Source organism: Salvelinus alpinus, chromosome 8 (assembly GCF_045679555.1).
Source record: "Salvelinus alpinus chromosome 8, SLU_Salpinus.1, whole genome shotgun sequence".
NCBI lineage: Eukaryota > Metazoa > Chordata > Actinopteri > Salmoniformes > Salmonidae > Salvelinus > Salvelinus alpinus.
Genome location: NC_092093.1, coordinates 39,708,674 through 39,729,158, shown reverse-complemented (window position 1 = coordinate 39,729,158; position 20,485 = coordinate 39,708,674). Strand labels below are relative to the sequence as shown.

Below are 20,485 nucleotides of genomic sequence, written 5' to 3'. Positions count from 1 at the left end.
ATCTCCTTTGTTTTGTTGACGTTGAGTGAGTGTCACGCTCTGACCTTAGATATCTCTGTTTTCTTTATATTTTGGTTAGGTCAGGGTGTGATGAGGGTGGGTATGCTAGTTTTTGTATTGCCTAGGGTTTTTGTATGTCTAGGGGTTTTGTAGGTCTAGGTATTTGTATGTCTATGGTGGCCTGATATGGTTCCCAATCAGAGGCAGCTGTTTATTGTTGTCTCTGATTGGGGATCATATTTAGGTAGCCATTTTCCCTTTTGTGTTTGTGGGTTCTTATTCTATGTTTAGTTGCCTGTCTGCACTATTTGATATAGCTTCACGTTTCGTTCGTTTTGTTGTTTTGTTAGTTTGTTCAGTGTTCTTTCTTTAATAAAAGAAGAATGTACGCAGACCACGCTGCACCTTGGTCCGATCTTTATGACGAACGTGGCAGTGAGAGGTTATTTTTCTGACACCCCGCTCTGAGGGCCCTCACCTCCTGCCTGTAGGCCGTCTCGTCGTTGTTGGTAATCAAGCCTACCACCGTGGTGTTGTCTGCAAACTTGATGATTGAGTTGGAGGCGTGCATGGCCATGCAGTCATGGGTGAACAGGGAGTACAGGAGAGGGCTGAGAACGCACCCCTGTGGGGCCCTAGTGTTGAGGATCAGCGGGGTGGAGATGTTGTTTCCTACCCTCACCACCTGGGGGCGGCCCGTCAGAATGTCCAGGATCCAGTTGCACAGGGCGGGGTTGAGACCCAGGATCTCAAGCTTAATGACGAGTTTGGAGGGTACTATGGTGTTATATGCTGTAAGTGAATGCTTTTGTTCATATGCTTTGTGCATATGAATTGAATATTGGCAAATGTATCAGTAAAAAATATTGTGCCTATTTAATGTAACCCTTGCTGTTAATAGATCGAAATGATTTGTTCACTTTCGCATCCATAGCCTTAAAACGCATCTCAAGTACAAGTGCACTGTTTAGCTCACATCTGAATGCTGGGGGGCATTTAGGACGCCTACTGCGGATCCCTAAAATATTCTAATGATTATGATCAGACTTCCTCAATTCTAATTTTATGATAACACTATACCAAAGATGGTTTGGTATGGTTTAGAAACTTGGTAAACCAAGCTCGAGTTATCAGATATCAGCCCTGTTATCTCCTGGAATATCTTCACACCTAGAAAAAAACATCCAGGCTTCCGTCATAACTGTAAATTTATTGGAAAAAATGAAAAAATTACAGAGGGCAGTTTGGAAAAAACTAATCTTGTCCGAATCGTCATCTGGAATAACAGACATTCTGGGGTAATATTTACATAACCAACGTTCTCTCGTAATACTAGTCCCGTGCGAATAGTGCTTAGTATAATTGTCGAAGAAAATTGAGGAGAGAGCAAACCCAAACTTAATTAGGTCTATAATCAATAGCCTAACTGTTTAATGTGCTTGGCTTTAAAAATCCTCCATATATATCTACAGAAATAAGACAGATCTTGATTCTGTTGCCTGTTTGAGTGTTTGTTCTTAATAGCCTACTGATTCCGTGAGCACCAAGCCGCATGCAATGGCTATGTGTCGGATAAAGCAATTTCACCAATTTTTCTGTTTTTAATCTTTGCTATGCTGTAATAAAGGCTTTTAAAAAATCTTTAGAACAGACTGGTATTACTTATAATTGATTTAGTGTTGTTTACACTGTTCCAAACAAGCAGAAAAATAATATTGTAACCTAACAGCACCTGTTTGTCACACATAATATGCACACAGCTCTCGCTCCTATACCCTCCTTTTTCTTGATCTCCTTCTTGTTGGTATTATTACAATTATTACGATCATCATTATAATAATAAGTAATATCTTTATCATTAGTAGGCTTTGTATAGTAGCCTTGTATAACCGCCATCAAGCTGTAGGCCCAAGAGCGCCTCCTGTTAAGTCTTAATACCATCATTTACTTAGGCCTATATTTCAATATATATGCTACTGTATCAATCAATCATTCATTCGTTCATGCCGCCATACAGCATACGATACATTCATGCTTTGAAATGTAATCAAGCATTTTAGTTTTAAAATGAATTAACAAAGGGAGCTTTGAATAATTAGCCTAAACAATAAATAAGCCACAATTCATGAAAGCATGCAACTGTTTATAGTTTGCTGTAATAAAGGCTTTCTACAGTTAAAGTCAGAAGTTTACATACACTTACAGTGGGGAGAACAAGTATTTGATACACGGCCAATTTTGCAGGTTTTCCTACTTACAAAGCATGTAGAGGTCTGTAATTTTTATCATAGGTACACTTCAACTGTGAGAGACGGAATCTAAAACAAAAATCCAGAAAATCACATTGTATGATTTTTAAGTAATTAATTTGCATTTTATGGCATGACATAAGTATTTGATACATCAGAAAAGCAGAACTTAATATTTGGTACAGAAACATTTGTTTGCAATTAACAGAGATCATACGTTTCCTGTAGTTCTTGACCAGGTTTGCACACACTGCAGCAGGGATTTTGGCCCACTCCTCCATACAGACCTTCTCCAGATCCTTCAGGTTTCGGGGCTGTCGCTGTGCAATACGGACTTTCAGCTCCCTCCAAAGATTTTCTATTGGGTTCAGGTCTGGAGACTGGCTAGGCCACTCCAGGACCTTTAGATGCTTCTTACGGAGCCACTCCTTAGTTGCCCTGGCTGTGTGTTTCGGGTCATTGTCATGCTGGAAGACCCAGCCACGACCCATCTTCAATGCTCTTACTGAGGGAAGGAGGTTGTTGGCCAATATCTCACGATACATGGCCCCATCCATCCTCCCCTCAATACGGTGCAGTCGTCCTGTCCCCTTTGCAGAAAAGCATCCCCAAAGAATGATGTTTCCACCTCCATGCTTCACGGTTGGGATGGTGTTCTTGGGGTTGTACTCATCCTTCTTCTTCCTCCAAACACGGCGAGTGGAGTTTAGACCAAAAAGCTCTATTTTTGTCTCATCAGACCACATGACCTTCTCCCATTCCTCCTCTGGATCATCCAGATGGTCATTGGCAAACTTCAGACGGGCCTGGACATGCGCTGGCTTGAGCAGGGGGACCTTGCGTGCGCTGCAGGGTTTTAATCTATGACGGCGTAGTGTGTTACTAATGGTTTTCTTTGAGACTGTGGTCCCAGCTCTCTTCAGGTCATTGACCAGGTCCTGCCGTGTAGTTCTGGGCTGATCCCTCACCTTCCTCATGATCATTGATGCCCCACGAGGTGAGATCTTGCATGGAGCCCCAGACCGAGGGTGATTGACCGTCATCTTGAACATCTTCCATTTTCTAATAATTGCGCCAACAGTTGTTGCCTTCTCACCAAGCTGCTTGCCTATTGTCCTGTAGCCCATCCCAGCCTTGTGCAGGTCTACAATTTTATCCCTGATGTCCTTACACAGCTCTCTGGTCTTGGCCATTGTGGAGAGGTTGGAGTCTGTTTGATTGAGTGTGTGGACAGGTGTCTTTTATACAGGTAACAAGTTCAAACAGGTGCAGTTAATACAGGTAATGAGTGGAGAACAGGAGGGCTTCTTAAAGAAAAACTAACAGGTCTGTGAGAGCCGGAATTCTTACTGGTTGGTAGGTGATCAAATACTTATGTCATGCAATAAAATGCAAATTAATTACTTAAAAATCATTCAATGTGATTTTATGGATTTTTGTTTTAGATTCCGTCTCTCACAGTTGAAGTGTACCTATGATAAAAATTACAGACCTCTACATGCTTTGTAAGTAGGAGAACCTGCAAAATCAGCAGTGTATCAAATACTTGTTCTCCCCACTGTATGTTGGAGTCATTAAAACTTGTTTTTCAACCACTCCACAAATTTGTGTCCTCTGGTCTGATGAAACAAAAAAAGAACTATTTGGCCAAAGTGACCATTGTTATGTTTGGAGGAAAAAGGTGGAGGCTTGCAAGAACACCATCCCAACCGTGAAGCACGGCGGTGGCAGCATCATGTTGTGGGGGTGCTTTGCTGCAGGAGGAACTGGTGCACTTCACAAAATAGATGGCATCATGAGAAAATGATGTGGATATATTGAAGCAACATCTGAAGACATCAGTCAGGAAGTTAAAGCTTGGTCGCAAATGGGTCTTCCAAATGGACAATGAGCCCAAGCATACTTCCAAAGTTGTGGCAAAATGGATTAAGGACAACAAAGTCAAGGTATTGGTGTGGCATCATAAAGCACTGACCTCAATCCAATAGAACATTTGTTGGCAGAACTGAAAAAGTGTGCGCGAGCAAGAAGGCCTACAAACCTGACTCAGTTATTTGGATTTCATTTGGATTTTTTTTTTTTTACTTTAAAAAAACGGATAAGTGGTGCGTGCATGTGTATTCACCTCCTTTGCTATGAAGCCCCTAAATAAGATCTGGTGCAACCAATTACCTTCAGAAGTCACATAATTAGTTCAATAAAGTCCACCTGTGTGCAATCTAAGTGTCACATGATCTGTCACATGATCTCAGTATATATACACCTGTTCTGAAATGCCCCAGAGTCTGCAACACCACTAAGTAAGGGGCACCACCAAGCAAGCGGCACCAAACAGGTCAGGGACAAAGTTGTGGAGAAGTACAGATCAGGGTTGGGTTATAAAAAATATATAAGAATCTTTGAACATCCCACGGAGCACCATTAAATCCATTATTAAAAAATTTAAAGAATATGGCACCACAACAAACTTGCCGAGAGAGGGCCGCCCACCAAAACTCACGGACCAGGCAAGGAGGGCATTAATCAGAGAGGCAGCAAAGAAACCAAAGATAACCCTGAAGGAGCTGCAAAGCTCCACAGCGGAGATTGGAGTATCTGTCCATAGGACCACTTTAAGCCATACACTCCACAGAGCTGGGCTTTACGGAAGAGTGGCCAGAAAAAAGCCATTGCTTAAAGAACAAAAAAAAGGCATGTGGGAGACTCCCCAAACATATGGAAGAAGGTACTCTGGTCAAATGAGACAAGAATTTAGCATTTTGGCCATCAAGGAAAACGCTATGTCTGGCGCAAAACCAACACCTCTCATCACACCGAGAATACCATCGCCACAGTGAAGCATGGTGGTGGCAGCATCATGCTGTGGGGATATTCTTCATCCGCAGAGACTGAGAAACTGGTTAGAATTGAAGGAATGATGGATGGCGCTAAATGCAGGGAAATTCTTGAGGGAAACCTGTTTCAGTCTTCCAGAGATTTGAGACTGGGACGGAGGTTCACCTTACAGCAGGACAATGACCCTAAGCATACTGCTAAAGCAACACTCGAGTGGTTTAAGGGGAAACATTTAAATGTCTTGGAATGGCCTAGTCAAAGCCCAGACCTCAATCCAATTGAGAATCTGTGGTATGACTTAAAGATTGCTGTACACCAGCGGAACCCATCCAACTTGAAGGAGCTGGAGCCGTTTTGCCTTGAAGAATGGGTCAAAATCCCAGTGGCTAGATGTGCCAAGTTTATAGAGACATACCCCAAGAGACTTGCAGCTGTAATTGCTGCAAAAGGTGGTTCTACAAAGTATTGACTTTGGGGGGGTGAATAGTTATGCCCGCTCAAGTTTTCAGTTTTTTTGTCTTATTTCTTGTTTGTTTCACAATTTTTTTTATTTTGCATCTTCAAAGTGGTAGGCATGTTGTGTAAATCAAATGATACAAACCACCAAAAAATCTATTTCAATTCCCGGTTGTAAAGCAACAAAATAGGAAAAATGCCAAGGGAGGTGAATACTTTCGCAAGCCACTGTATGGAGTTGGTTTTATTCAAACACACTAAGTTGTGTCTGTCTATATATGGAAAATACGTTTCAACATGGTTGAAAGTACAGAACGACTCTTGGTCGGTCAAGATTTTGTTTAGTCGGGGACAGCCCTAGCAGTTGAATGAGTTCATGAGCTCAACTTCCCTTGAAAAATAGTTTGCCCTACAGCCAATTCTGTCGACTCAAAAGAATTTGCAAAAAACAATCAGATTTCGACAGAAATATGGCTGAGACGCAAAGAAAGTTCAAGGAGAGGGGGTACAAAAATGATCAGATTAATATTGCCATTGAGGAAATTCAAAACAAAACGAGACATGACCTTTTTCAAGGGCAGTCTCGCAAAAAGACGCATTCTTGCATTCTAACTACCCGCTATTCAAAGCGCTCTGAACAAATTAAGGGAATCGTTCACAAACATTGGCACATTCTAAAATCCGATGATAGTCTCGGTAATGTGTTTTCGGACCTTCCCTTGGTCGTATTCTCGCGGGGCAGAAATCTCAGAGACCAATTGGTACACTCTGATTTACCACCCCAAGATATTCCTGAACAACGTCTATTTGCGCCCCTACTGGATGGAAATTACAAGTGTATTGGCTGTGCTCAATGCAATGGCACTTATAAATGCAGATCCTTCAAACACCCACAAACAGGGAAATCGATCCCAATCAAAGGTGTTATTACGTGCTCCACTAAGGCAGTTATTTATCTTATAACTTGTCCTTGTGGTAAAAATTATGTGGGTAAAACAAAGCGCAAATTAAAAGTACGTATCTCAGAGCATCGTAGCACCTTTAGGTGCAAAAACTTGACTTACCCAGTTGTGGCTCACTTTTTGGAGGCAGGCCACTCGATTTCGTCTCTGCGTTATATTGGCATCGAACATGTCACCCTCCCTAGGAGAGGGGGTGACCTTGATAATTTATTGTTAAAACGAGAGGCTGCCTGGATCTTTAACTTAAAGACCCTTGCTCCCTTCGGTCTCAACGTAGACTTTGATCTGAAGCCATTCTTGTGATTATTGTGACTTTGCCATTGCAACTGTTTGTAAGCTTGTGTAGTCTAAAATGAATCTATGATCGTATGCTATCCATTTGTTTTTTGTATGCTGTTCTTTGTATGCCATTTTAATATTTGAGAATTAACCAATGATATTAGGCCACTCTTGGCCATGATTACAGACACCTGTGTGTCTTTTGACACTATATAAACGAGTCATCCCGCAGTGTTTGTGATTATACCCTGATGAAGACAGCTTGTCTTTCGAAACGTTGGATGTAACATTTTTGCATCTGAGCTCCTAGAGTGTGCGGCTCTCCTTTATTTTCGAATGAGCTCATCTTCCTAATTAATGTGTTTCTATATTATAGTTCAATAGGCCATTATAGTACTGTACCACCTGATCTCCACAGTTCCTAAGTGCTGTTTTCCCACAAAGCATTTCATTTGTTTCTACAGCCTCTCTAAGGTTTCTGACCTTCATATCAGAACCTGCGTCCCAAACGGCACCCTATATTCCCTATATAGTGCACTACGTTTAACCAGAGCCCAATGGGCCCTGATCAAAAGTAGTGCACTACATGGGGAATATGGTGCCATTTGGACACACACACAGAGTGGCTGCCTGTCACTGTAGCATTAGTACTATGGTTGAGCAGGCAGGCGTGGGCTTGGCTGGCACGTTGCCATGTCTGTGTTGTTACTGTCTAAACAGTAGGGCTGGGCTCAGGGCAGCATGACCATACTTCTCTAATCTCAAGGAAATTCAACCATATAGTGACTAAGGGCTGGGCTATGAATTGTGTGTGTGTGTGTTTGTGTGTGGGCTGGGAGAGAGAAGAGAGGGATACTGTATAGAGGGAAATGGAGTAGTGACAGTAGCTCTTTCTCTATACCTGCCTTACTGATCTTCCCCTTTGTGCTCTCTCTCCCCTAGGCTCTAGACGTAGACCGAGGAGTACTTTCCAAGATCAAGAAGTGTGTCAAGGCCATAAACAACTCTGGCCTGGGTGAGTACAGCACAAAGCAACACAGCATAGTACAGTACACCACTGTGCTTTACAGTATACTAGGCCAGGCCTATAGTATTGTACATTACAGTACAGTGAGTCAGTCCTGGTATACACTTTCCATATACTGTATACTGTTATAGCGTCTATATCACTACACCCACTCAAGTTTCACACCTTTTCGTTTACGTGCTAACCTCAGAACTTTTTAGTTGTGCAGCGTGTTGGTATATCTCAAGATATTACACAGTAATCTCTTGTACTATTCAGTGTTTGGGGCAGCACCCTCTTGTTTTCATTGACCTCTCAATGCTCCTTAAACTACAATAGACTTTACTGTATTGACACTGACACAGATTGGAGCGATTGCAGTGGTTCACCTACCATTGAACATGTTGATCTCTCAGAGGATCTGGATCTTGATTTTGGGGGGCCTTCCCACGCCACCTGGAAATTGAAGGTGACGTGTAACCTCGAAGGGCGAAGTGTTTGAAGAAGGTGAAGTGTAACCTTGAAAGAGCGAGTGAGGCGGAGAATGAGAGGGATATCACCTCTCCACATTCCTCCCATTCCACGCACCTGTCCCAGCAGGCCAAAGGAACAGAGGTGTTGCTCTTGTAACTCCAGTCCTTCCTATAATACGGTATATTAAGCGTCCCTAGACCCAGGCCTTTTCTCTCCATGACTGGCCCTCTCCACCCTTCACCCAGTCCACAGACCTTCCAGTGTAGTCCCAGGCCTGAGTCATAATTCTGGGGTGTTTTTGAAACGGATCAGGAGTTGGTAATCATGGCTCTAATCGAGTGTGATCTGCACATGCTGGAAATACCTTAGCGCTTGCTTTGGTTTGGAGCTGCTGTGTAAACTAAGCTCTTAGTTTGTTACACACACTTCGCACGCCCTTACATGCTGTTCATTGTTAAGAAGAGGCCGTGTCAGAATGGCTTCATTAGCCTGGTCCCGGATCTGTTTGTGCTGTCTTGTCAACTCCTATGGTCAATTACCTTCCTCAAGCTTATTGGTGATTATTCATAGATAAAGCTTTTCCATTTTATAGGTCAGGTCAACTTAGAAACATGGACAGTATCACAGAGATTTGAAATGTCCACTAAAAAGTCACAGGATTGCATAGCATAGAAGATCATATGAATATGGGAGTCTGTGTAGAGCCACTTGTATTGTTTTTTAATGATGTAAAGTGTGTTGCGATGACCCATTACTTAAACTCTGGTTCGACTTGACTACTGACTGCAAGTGACCGCCGTGTGTGTTTCCCAGCCCACTTTGACAACGAGGAGCAGTACATCCAGTCTATGGAGAAGTTTGGGGACAACTGTGTCTGTAGAGAGGACCCTGAGGTGGGCTCAGCCTTCCTCAAGTTTGCCGTCTTTACCAAAGAGCTCACAGCCCTCTTCAAGAACCTGGTGAGACCCCACCACACACACACACACACACACACACACACACACAGAGAGCTATACACTGTCACATACTGTGTAGTGTGTAGTGTGTAGTGTCTCTACCTTCTTTCTCTCTACACCTCTCAAATACCTCAATTTTGGCCCTTGTTTTTCTCTTATTCATCATTTTTATCTGCCCTTTCATTTGACCTGTCGCAACCATGCGTGTGGAGTGTACACTTTTGAAGATATCTAGACCTATTTAAGACTATGTAACGGGCAGAACTTGCTTTTTAAGACATCGTGCAAGAAGAGGTTGAGTGCTCAGTTGCTAATTTCATAGTGTAAATTGTTAGTGTTTCCTTCACACCTTGTGATGGGTGACTTGTGAAGAGTTAAAGGCTTTCTTGAACAGAGTAGCCTCTCTGTCAATTCAATTCAATTTAAGGGGCTTTATTGGCATGGGAAACATATGTTAACATTGCCAAAGCAAGTGAAATAGATAATAAACAAAAGTGAAAAAAACTGTTAAAAATGAACAGTAAACATTACACTTACAAAAGTTCCAAAAGAATGACATTTCAAATGTGAAATTATGTCTATATAAAGTGTTGTAATGATGTGCAAATTGTTAAAGTACAAAAGAGAAAATAAATAACAGAAATATACAGTGCCTTGCAAAAGTATTCATCCCCCTTGGCATTTTTCCTATTTTGTTGCATTACAACCTGTAATTTAAATGGATGTTTATTTGGATTTCATGTAATGGACATACACAAAATAGTCCAAATTGGTGAAGTGAAATGAAGAAGAAAAAAAAAATCCCACCCAAAATAATTGAAAGGTGGTGTGTGCATTTGTTATGAATCCCCTAAATAAGATCTGGTGCAACCAATTACCTTCAGAAGTCACATAATTAGTTAAATAAAGTCCACCTGTGTGCAATCTAAGTGTCACATGATCTGTCACATGATGTCAGTATATATACACCTGTCCTGAAAGGCCCCAGAGTCTGCAACACCACTAAGCAAGCGGCACCATGAAGACCAAGGAGCTCTCCAAACAGGTCAGGGAGAAAGTTGTGGAGAAGTACAGATCAGGGTTGGGTTATAAAACAATATCAGAAACTTTGAACATTCCACGGAGCACCATTAAATCCATTATAAAAAAATGAAAGAATATGGCACCACAACAAACCTGCCAAGTTAGGGCCGCCCACCAAAACTCGCAGACCAGGCAAGGAGGGCATTAATCAGAGAGGCAACAAAGAGACCAAAGATAACCCTGAAGGAGCTGCAAAGCTCCACAGCGGAGATTGGATTATCTGTCCATAGGACCACTTTACGCCGTACACTCCACAGAGCTGGCCTTTACGGAAGAGTGGCCAGAAAAAAGCCATTGCTTAAAGATAAAAATAAGTAAACACGTTTGGTGTTCGCCAAAAGGCATGTGAGAGACTCCCAAAACATATGGAGGAAGGTACTCTGGTCAGATGAGACAAATATTTACCATTTTGGCCATCAAGGAAAATGCTATGTCTGGCGCAAACCCAACACCTCATCACCCCGAGAATACCATCCCCATCATGCTGTGGGGATGTTTTTCATCGGCAGGGACTGGGAAACTGGTCAGAATTGAAGAAATTATGTACAGCGCTAAATGCAAGGAAATTCTTGAGGGAAACCTGTTTCAGGCTTCCAAAGATTTGAGATTGGGTTGGAGGTTCACCTTACAGCAGGACAATGACCCTAAGCATACTGCTAAAGCAACACTCGAGTGGTTTAAGGGGAAACATTTAAAGGTCTTGGAATGGCATAGTCAAAGCCCAGACCTCAATCCAATTGAGAATCTGTGGTATGGCTTAAAGATTGCTGTACACCAGCGGAACCCATTCCAACTTGAAGGAACTGGAGTAGTTTTGCCTTGAAGAATGGGCAAAAATCCCAGTGGCTAGATATGCCAAGCTTATAGAGACATACCCCAAGAGACTTGCAGCTGTAATTGTTGCAAAAGGTGGCTCTACAAAGTATTGAATAGTTATGCCTGCTCAATTCTTCATTTTTTTGTCTTATTGTTTTGTTTGTTTCACACAAAAAAATATTTTGCATCTTCAAAGTGTTAGGCATGTTGTGTAAATGAAATGATACGAACCCCCACAAAAAAATATATTTTAATTCCAGGTTGTAAGGCAACAAAACAGGAAAAATGCCAAAAGGGAGGTGAATACTTCTCAAGCCACTGTAGGTTGTGTTTACAGTGGTGTTTGTTCTTCACTGGTTGTCCACACTTCACTCTAACTCTGTCTGTCTGTCCGCCTGTCTGTGTTTGCAGCTGCAGAACATGAACAATATCATCACCTTCCCCTTAGACAGTCTGCTGAAAGGAGACCTGAAAGGGGTCAAAGGGGTAGGTATACTATATGTGTTATTAAATGTGATCAATCACAGTGTTTTACCATAACCAGTCAGAACATGTGTTTTACAATACCAGTCAGAACAAGAGGTAGGGAGTAGGCCTGTCCCATGCTAGTCATTTTGAACACACATAGCCACAGGATAGTCCTACTAATTCCTATCCCCAGCCATTTAAGGAATGCCTTGTAAATGACTTCATGAGCAAAGTCCATGTGACTGACCTTTAACCTTTAAATGTAAATCACAGTTTATAGTCCGTTTAATATTCATGACTTAAACTAATGTCATGTGTCTCTCCCGTGTAATAATACTGTTATGTTCCTTTTCAACAGGATCTGAAAAAGCCTTTCGATAAAGCCTGGAAAGATTACGAAACGAAACTGTGAGTTAGAGCCACTTTATTTTCGCAAGTTTACAACTCCCTACGTTTTACCGCCACCACTGCAGCGGTTTGAGTTCCAAACAAAAGCACCACCACTTGATGTGTGTGGGTTGAACCTAAATGAATGATTATAGCTTACGAGCACAAGGAAAAGAGGGGGGCCATGAGCTGCCACCACCATGAGGTTGCATGTGGGTTCAGTTTAACAACAAATATAAAGGGAAAACAATGGAAGCTAGTAAAAGGTCAACTGCTGCTATTTCTAAAACAGCTGACAGACAGACCCTTAGGAGAGAGAATGAGACTCGGCCTACAATAGCCACACTTGCTTCCTGTTTGTATGTGAATACTCTGTCCCTCTGAGGTTATTTTAGTGTCAAATGAACTATGGTATGGACAGACAAGGGGTTTACTTTACTGCAGTTATACGGTACATGTCCCTAGTCCCTACATAATCTTTTCATTTTCAAAATGACAGGCATGAAAGACATGTTTCGAAAGATTATTAGAAGTTACTTAACATAGGTAGAAATCATTCTAGTTCACTGTATGAGGTGTTGGCGGGTAATTTAAGAGTTAATAGTTTACTAAAGATTAATGCCTTGTGCAAACAAACTCCTGTGGCGTAGTCATAGAGCCTTTGGGTTGACGTGAGTGACCATGGTGGTTCGAATTCACGAATGAGAACGGTGTAATAACTCTTGACATAAACTGAGGAGAGTAAATATTGTTATCGCGTGCAGCTGCTTGCTATGAGTTAATTAGTGAATGATTTTCCTTCTTCATCCATTCATGCTGTGCTTCACCAGCATCAGCATCACTGTGACCTCTGTGTTCCCTGCAGCACTAAGATAGAGAAGGAGAAGAAGGAGCATGCTAAGCAGCATGGGATGATACGGACAGAGTTCAGTGGCGGAGAGATCGCTGAGGAGATGGAGAAGGAGAGACGCCTCTTCCAGTTCCAGATGTGCGAGGTGAGAGGGTGTGTACCACTGGCCAGGTCCCAGTTCTGTTTCGCTGGCATCACAATTCTTTTCACTGATTTCACCTTTATTTAACCAGGTAGGCCCGTTTATGAACAAGTTCTCATTTACAACTGCGACCTGGCCAAGATAAAGCAAAGCAGTGTGACACAAACAACACAGAGTTACACATGGAATAAACAAGCGTACACTCAATAACACAATAGAAAAAAAAATTCAAGTCTATATACAGTGTGTGCAAATGGCGTGAGGAGGTAAGGCAATAACTAGGCCATAGTAGCGAAGTAATTAAAATTGACCAAATTAACACTGGAGTGATAGATGTGCATATGATAATGTGCAAGTAGAAATACTGGTGTGCAAAAGAGCAGAAAAGTACATTTAAAAAAGCAATATGGGGATGAGGTAGGTAGATTGGATGGGCTATTATGATCATGGGCATTGGCTATAATGTGATGGACGTGACTGTTCTTGCTTAACAGTGCCCGACAAGTGATCCTCTATTTACATGGACCTTTTTCAGTCATTTAGCAGGTGCTCTTATCCAGAGCAGCGTACAGTTAGTGCATGCATCTTAAGATAGCTAGGTGGGACAACCACAACATCTTAGCCAGTTGTGAAGGGTGAAAAGTGACCAATTCAGTAGCACGAGTGGAGACATTTCAACACCTGGGGAGTGAGGTTACTGTACGATCTAACTCAGTTACATATAGAGCACAAACCGATCTGGGATCAGGCCAATGCACCACCTCATCCTACCTCTCTGTGGCCATTACTAACTGTGTGTTATTCTGTCTCCAGTATCTTCTAAAAGTGAATGAAATCGAAACGAAAAAGAGGGTCGACTTCCTCCAGAACCTCATCAAATATTTCCACGCCCAGTGCAAGTATGTCATTTTCATTTATTTGGGGATTTCACAATGATCAATGTTTAATTGCTGGCTTTGTCTTTTGTAGGAGGGCAAATGCTTGACCCGTCTTGACTCTTAAAATTCCTGTTCTGTGTTTGTTTCCTCTCTCCTCACAGCTTCTTCCAGGATGGGCTAATCGCAGTGAATAGCCTCAAACCTTCCATAGAGAAACTGGCGAGAGACTTGATTACAGTGAGCCACTCTGTCGACCTCTATCGTTATCCTTTCCTGGTTTAATGCGCACACTGCATTTCTCACCAAATGCTTGATAAGCATTTTCCCTAACAATGTTAGCCCAATGCTTGTTCAAAGTTTATATAGTGTCAGTTTGAGTCCCCACAGGCCAGGAGGCAGTTCCAACACTGCTTTATAAAAAAGAGATGGAATGTTTTATTTTCATTTCCTTGAACTGAGTGTTTGGGTTGATTGTGCCGAAGTGGGTCTGAGTTGGTCTGAGAGGGGTTTTCTCTCTATCTCCGGAACTGCTTCACAAATGGCACTCTATTCCCTATTTAGTGCACTTCTTTTGACCAAGGCCCTTAGAGCTTCTGTCAAAAGTAGTAAACTATATAGAGAAGAGGGTGGCATTTGAGACTCACCCATATTTTATAATATTCTCTTTGGTAGTTGCCCTGGTTTCACTGCCTGTCGGTCAATAATGTGTCTTTTGACTCTCCCACGTCCTGTTTCTCAGATCAAACAGACCCAAGATGGAGAGAGGAAACAGCTGAGTCAGCTCAGAGACGTTCTCAAGTCCTCCCTGCTGTCTGAACAGAAAGAGGTGAGCTCTCAATCACTGGAGTAAGAAGTGGCGGTGATTTAGAATCACACTCTTGTGAGGTAGCCCTGCCTGCGACTTAAATCCAGTGTCACCTTTGGTCCAAGAGGGAATTTCCTCTTGGTATTAGTAGGAGACCGGTGTTTTTTTTATTTAACTAGGCAAGTCAGTTAAGAACAAATTGTTATTTACAATGACGGCCTACACCGGCCAAACCTTAAACTGGGCAACACTGGGCCAATTGTCCTCCGCCCTATGGGACTCCCAATCACGTCCGGTTGTGATACAGCCTGGAATCGAACCAGGGTCTGTAGTGACACCTCTGGCACTGAGATGCAGTGCCTTAGACCACTGCGCCACTCGGGAGCCCACCAGTTACATAACCTTGGTAGCAGAGAGGAAGGGACCTAATCCAATTACTTGTATCAATAATTTCTCCAGACCAGTTCTTGTACATATACTATAATGTATTTTGTCTTACCTGTCTTGTCATAGCAAAACACTAGTTCTACCTTAACAAACCTGTAGTTTACTATTGTAACGGCAGCCTTCCTCCTCTTCGTCTGAAGAGGAGGTGTAGCAGGGATCGGACCAAGACGCAGCGTAGCTCGTGTTCAACATGTTTTTTAATAAACAAGACGAAACTGTGAACACTTACAAAACTACAAAACTAACAAATGTGGCAAACCGAAACAGCCCTATCTGGTGCAGAGAAAACACAGAGACAGGAAACAACCACCCACAAAATCCCAACACACAACAAGCCACCTATATATGATTCCCAATCAGAGACAACACAACACACCTGCCTCTGATTGAGAACCATATTAGGCCAAACATAGAAACAGACAAACTAGGCACACAACATAGAATGCCCACCCAGCTCACGTCCTGACCAACACTAAAACAAGCAAAACACACAAGAACTATGGTCAGAACGTGACAACTACAGGATTATAGATGACTGGTCTTATGTGTCGTGTCACTTGGCTCGTGACTTACAGTTATAATGCAATAGACAGATGATGGTTATCGCCAGTGGCTAGGAGAGGGAATGTGTGCTTTCTTGGTGAACTTTTGCTCTTTCCCCAATCAAGCCTTTTTTTTCTCCTTGAACCTCGATTTTGCTGAAGGTATACCTATATAGTGCACTACTGTTGACCAGGGTCCATAGGGCTCTGCACTATGTAGGGAGTATGGTGACATTTGAGAGGGACACAGCCATAATCAATATTCTTAACCACAGAGAGGATTTGAAGGGAATAGAAACAGCTTCCAGACAGTTAAATGTCAGGCTTGGCAGCACACTAGTCTGACATTTTGTAATCTCTTTAGAATGCACTGTATTTACTCTGTTCAAGCCCTCCATGCAAATCTCTATGGCTTACAAACCCCAGAGTCACAAACTCTATTTGAATACAGCGAAACAAGGCTGAGGCTTACTGAAGCAATGCTGGCTCTCTTACCGAACCAAAAGGTGTTCAGTGGCCTTGCTTCCTATATGGCCGTCAAAAAGGAATGTGCTTCAAAGCACCTTCATTTTTAGCAATGTAGAGTAGTGTAGGCCTTCAGAAGAGGAGGCTGAAGAAACAGGATTTGGATGAATGTCTGAGCATTGAGAGATGAGACTTATATATTTGTTCTGTACGTGTGTGTGTGTGTGTGTGTGTGTGTGTGTGTGTGTGTGTGTGTGTGTGTGTGTGTGTGTGTGTGTGTGTGTGTGTGTGTGTGTGTGTGTGTGTGTGTGTGTGTGTGTGTGTGTGTGTGTGTGTGTGTGTGTGTGTGTGTGTGTGTGTGCGTGCGTGCGTGCACGTGTCTTTGTTCCTGTGTATTAGGACTCCCAGGCCAAACAGACTGGATACAGCCTTCATCAGCTCCAGGGGAATAAGGCCTATGGCACGGATTACTGTGGAATTCTCTATAAGAGGAGCGAGGGGTGAGTGGATGACCAATATGATCTCTGGTCAGATGCAAGAACAGCTGTTTATTCCCCCGGCAAAGGCAGGGGAATGTAGTTTGACTCGCGGTGGTGGGGAACCCACTGTGGACACCTTGCACTTGTAGGGTGATCAGCGATAGGGTGATATGATGTCCTCTAGGCATACATGATTCCATTTGCTGCTCGGGAAATGGTGTGGTTGAAGATGTGGATTTGTCATCTAGGTTATTTGAATCAGCTGTGTAGTGCCAGGGCATAAACCAAAATGTGCACCCAGGGAGGCCCCAGGACCAAGTTTGGGAAACCCTGCTCTAGGAGAACATGTATAGAGAAGTGTTGTAGTGTCATAATGAATATTATCTCTCCCTTCTCTTCTTCAGCCTGAGGAAAGTGTGGCAGAAGAGGAGGTGTTCTGTGAAGAACGGGTTCCTGACCATCTCCCATGGAACGGTAAGAGACTTCCTTTCCTGTTCCTGTCTTCTCCTATTGGTCACTCACTTTCCTTCATACCATGCCGTTATGCATGCTGCTTGTACATACTGCATGTCAGCCGGTGTAATTCAATAAGGTCTGTGGACGACAATGTGGGCGACGAAGCACAATTACATTTGTTGTTGTTGATGAAGAGCCAGATGACATGTTAAGACAGAGCAAGAAGAAGATGAAAAGAAAGAGCAAGTGTGTGTACTTTTTTTTACCCCCTTTTCTCCCCAATTGGTAGTTACAGTCTTGTCCCATCGCTGCAACTTCCATACGGACTTGGGTGAGGCGAAGGTCGAGAGCCATGTGTCCTACGAAACACGACCCCGCCAAGCCGCACTGCTTCTTGACACACTGCACGCTTAACCCAGAAGCCAGCCGCACCAATGTGTCGGAGGAAACAGTGTACAGCTGGCGACCAAAGTCAGTGTGCAGGAGCCAGGCCACAAGGAGTCGCTAGAGCGCGATGGGACATGGACATCCCAGCCGGCCAGACCCTCCCCTAACGACGCTGGGCCAATTGTGCGCCGCTTCATGGGTCTCCCGGTTGCGCAACATTTCTATGGGCTATGCAATTGCTTGAGAAAAAAGCGGAATGGCCTCTAATAAAAAGAGGAGGATCCCATCAGCTTTCTATAGACTAGGCCTACTATATTTATTTCTCAACTTTCCTAATATTAGGCACATTGCTTCTCTTTACAACAGGAGTATAGCCTACCTGGCTGGCATGAAAATTAACCACGAGAAAAGCGTCCTCCATTCGCTATTTTAAGTGCATAGATTTTTAAAGAAAATTTTTGTACTTTTATTTAACTAGGCAAGTCATTTAAGAACAAATTGTTATTTACAATGATGGCCTACCAAAAGGCAAAAGGCCTCCTGTGGTGACGGGGGCTTGGGATTAAAAAATAAATACAATATAAATATAGGACAAACACACATCACAACAAGAGAGACAACACAACACTACATAAAGACAGACCTAAGACAACAACATTGCAAGGCAGCAACACATGACAGCACAGCATGGTAGCAACACAACATAACAACAACATGGTAGCAACACAACATGGTAGCAGCACAAAACATGGTACAAACATTATTGGGCACAGACAACAGCACAAAGGGCAAGAAGGTAGAGACAACAATACATCACACAAAGCAGCCACAACTTTCAGTAAGAGTGTCCATGATTGAGTCTTTGAATGAAGAGAGATAAAGCTGTCCAGTTTGAGTGTTTGTTGCAGCTTGCTCCAGTCGCTAGCTGCAGCAAACTGAAAAGAGGAGCAACCCAGGGATATGTGTTCTTTGGAGACCTTGAACAGAATGTGACTGGTAGAATGGGTGTTGTATGTGGAGGATGAGGGCTGCAGTAGATATCTCAGATAGGGGGGAGTGAAGCCAAAGAGGGTTTTATAAATAAGCGTCAACCAGTGGGTTGAGTATAGAGTGCAGTAATGTGTCCTATAAGGAGCATTGGTGGCAAATCTGATGGTCCGAATGGTAAAGAACATCTAGCCGCTCGAGAGCACCCTTACCTGCCAATCTATAAATGATGTCTCCGTAATCTAGCATGGGTAGGATGGTCATCTGAATCAGGGTTAGTTTGGCAGCTGGGGTGAAAGAGGAGTGATTACGATAGAGGAAACCAAGTCTAGATTTAACTTTAGCTTGCAGATTTGATATGTGCTGAGAGAAGGACAGTGCACCGTCTAGCCATACTCCCAATTACTTTTATGAGGTGACTACCTCAAGCTCTAAACCCTCAGAGGTAGTAATAACACCTGTGGGAAGAGGGGCATTCTTCTTACCAAACCACATGACCTTTGTTTTGGAGGTGTTCAGAACAAGGTTAAGGGTAGAGAAAGCTTGTTGGACACTAAGAAAGCTTTGTTGTAGAGCATTTAACACAAAATCCGGGGAGGGGCCAGCTGAGTATAAGACTGTATCATCTGCATATAAATGGAATGAGATGAGCTTCCAACTGCCTGAGCTATGTTGTTGATGTAAATTGAGAAGTGCGTGGGGCCTAGGATTGAGCCTTGGGGTACTCCCTTGGTGACATGCAGTGGATGAGACAGCAGATTTTCTGACTTTATACACTGCTCTCTTTGAGAGAGGTAGTTAGCAAACCAGGCTAAAGACCCCTCAGAGACACCACAAGAATGGAATAGTCTACCGTAATAAAATAAAAATAGCATCACAACATTGCTTAGAATCAAGGGCAATGGTGACATCATTGAGGACCTTTAAGGTTGCAGTGACACATCCATAACCTGAGCGGACACCAGATTGCATACCCGAGAGAATACTATGGACATTAAGAAAGGCAGTCATGTATAGATTACATGTATTTTTTCCCCTGCTTCTGTTCCGAGACAGGTGCATGATAATGGTCCATTATAAATCAAAACAAATTTCACACATACATTATTTAGTATATGTAAAGACGAGATTAAATCAAGAATAGTCTGATGGGTGACAATATTAGCCTATCACTTATAAATGATGTATTATCACTTGTGAATGTTGCCCAGCGTGTGCAGTAAGGCAAGAAACAGCACATGCCTTTTTTTGCTACTTTTTCAAATCATAGTCGCACACCTCATGTAGCCTGGCCCATAGGCCTATATGTTTTGATAAGGTTTGTATCACAACTAAAGTAGCCAAATAACGTGAATCCGCTTTACAACCGGTGTAGACCCTAACTGGGATACATACGCAGCGCATTAGTTTCAAGTTTGGGGAAGATCATTTTCACCATAAAAATGCACCTTTATAATAAAAGCATTACATGCATAATCACATTTGCGTCACTTTTGAAAATGGTGTTTTCCCGCTAATGGAACACTTGGCTTCTAGCCTACTGCCGTGTGTGGATTTCTGCGCTTATAATTTGAAGAAATAGCCTAATAGTTGATCAACATTTTAAAGTAAACATTCTGATCTGTTGCGTCAGCCTTATTGCTTAAAAAAGTTGTATTCATTTGTATTCATCTATCTCATCCCACAACTTTCCCAGAAAATGTTGGGAATATTCTGTTCATCTGAAAAAGACTACATTTTCTTCATATCGTGTTTCTTTAGACCTGTCTAAAAAATAAATAATGGATTTATTGTGATGGTGTAGGCTATATTACATGGATTTGTTAGACTTTTTAAAATGTAGATGTTCCAAAGGTCTGCATCAGTGGCTTGTAAGCCAGGAGATGCTAAATGTGTTTATGTTCATTAACGGTCAATTACCGCGAGAACCGCAGTTATTTGCTTGACAATCCACAGCTCACAGACTTTCATGATCACAGAATGTCAAGACGGATGTCATTTTAGTATTTGACAAAACGTCTGTCAGGTCCTGAAACCCCCACCATCACAGCAGCCTCTTGTCAGACACTGTACAGA

General features: G+C 42.6%; 1 protein-coding gene across 1 annotated transcript in view; it reads left to right on the top strand.

The window, feature by feature from the left end:
* Positions 1–20,485, top strand: part of asap2b (ArfGAP with SH3 domain, ankyrin repeat and PH domain 2b) — a 52,331-nt gene that overhangs the window by 13,249 nt on the left and 18,597 nt on the right. The window contains exons 2-11 of the mRNA XM_071413863.1: positions 7,724–7,796; positions 9,075–9,220; positions 11,528–11,602; positions 11,943–11,992; positions 12,837–12,966; positions 13,777–13,862; positions 14,003–14,078; positions 14,581–14,667; positions 16,500–16,600; positions 16,984–17,053. Of these exons, the coding sequence (XP_071269964.1) occupies positions 7,724–7,796; positions 9,075–9,220; positions 11,528–11,602; positions 11,943–11,992; positions 12,837–12,966; positions 13,777–13,862; positions 14,003–14,078; positions 14,581–14,667; positions 16,500–16,600; positions 16,984–17,053 (894 nt within the window). The remainder of the gene's footprint in view (positions 1–7,723; positions 7,797–9,074; positions 9,221–11,527; positions 11,603–11,942; positions 11,993–12,836; positions 12,967–13,776; positions 13,863–14,002; positions 14,079–14,580; positions 14,668–16,499; positions 16,601–16,983; positions 17,054–20,485) is intronic.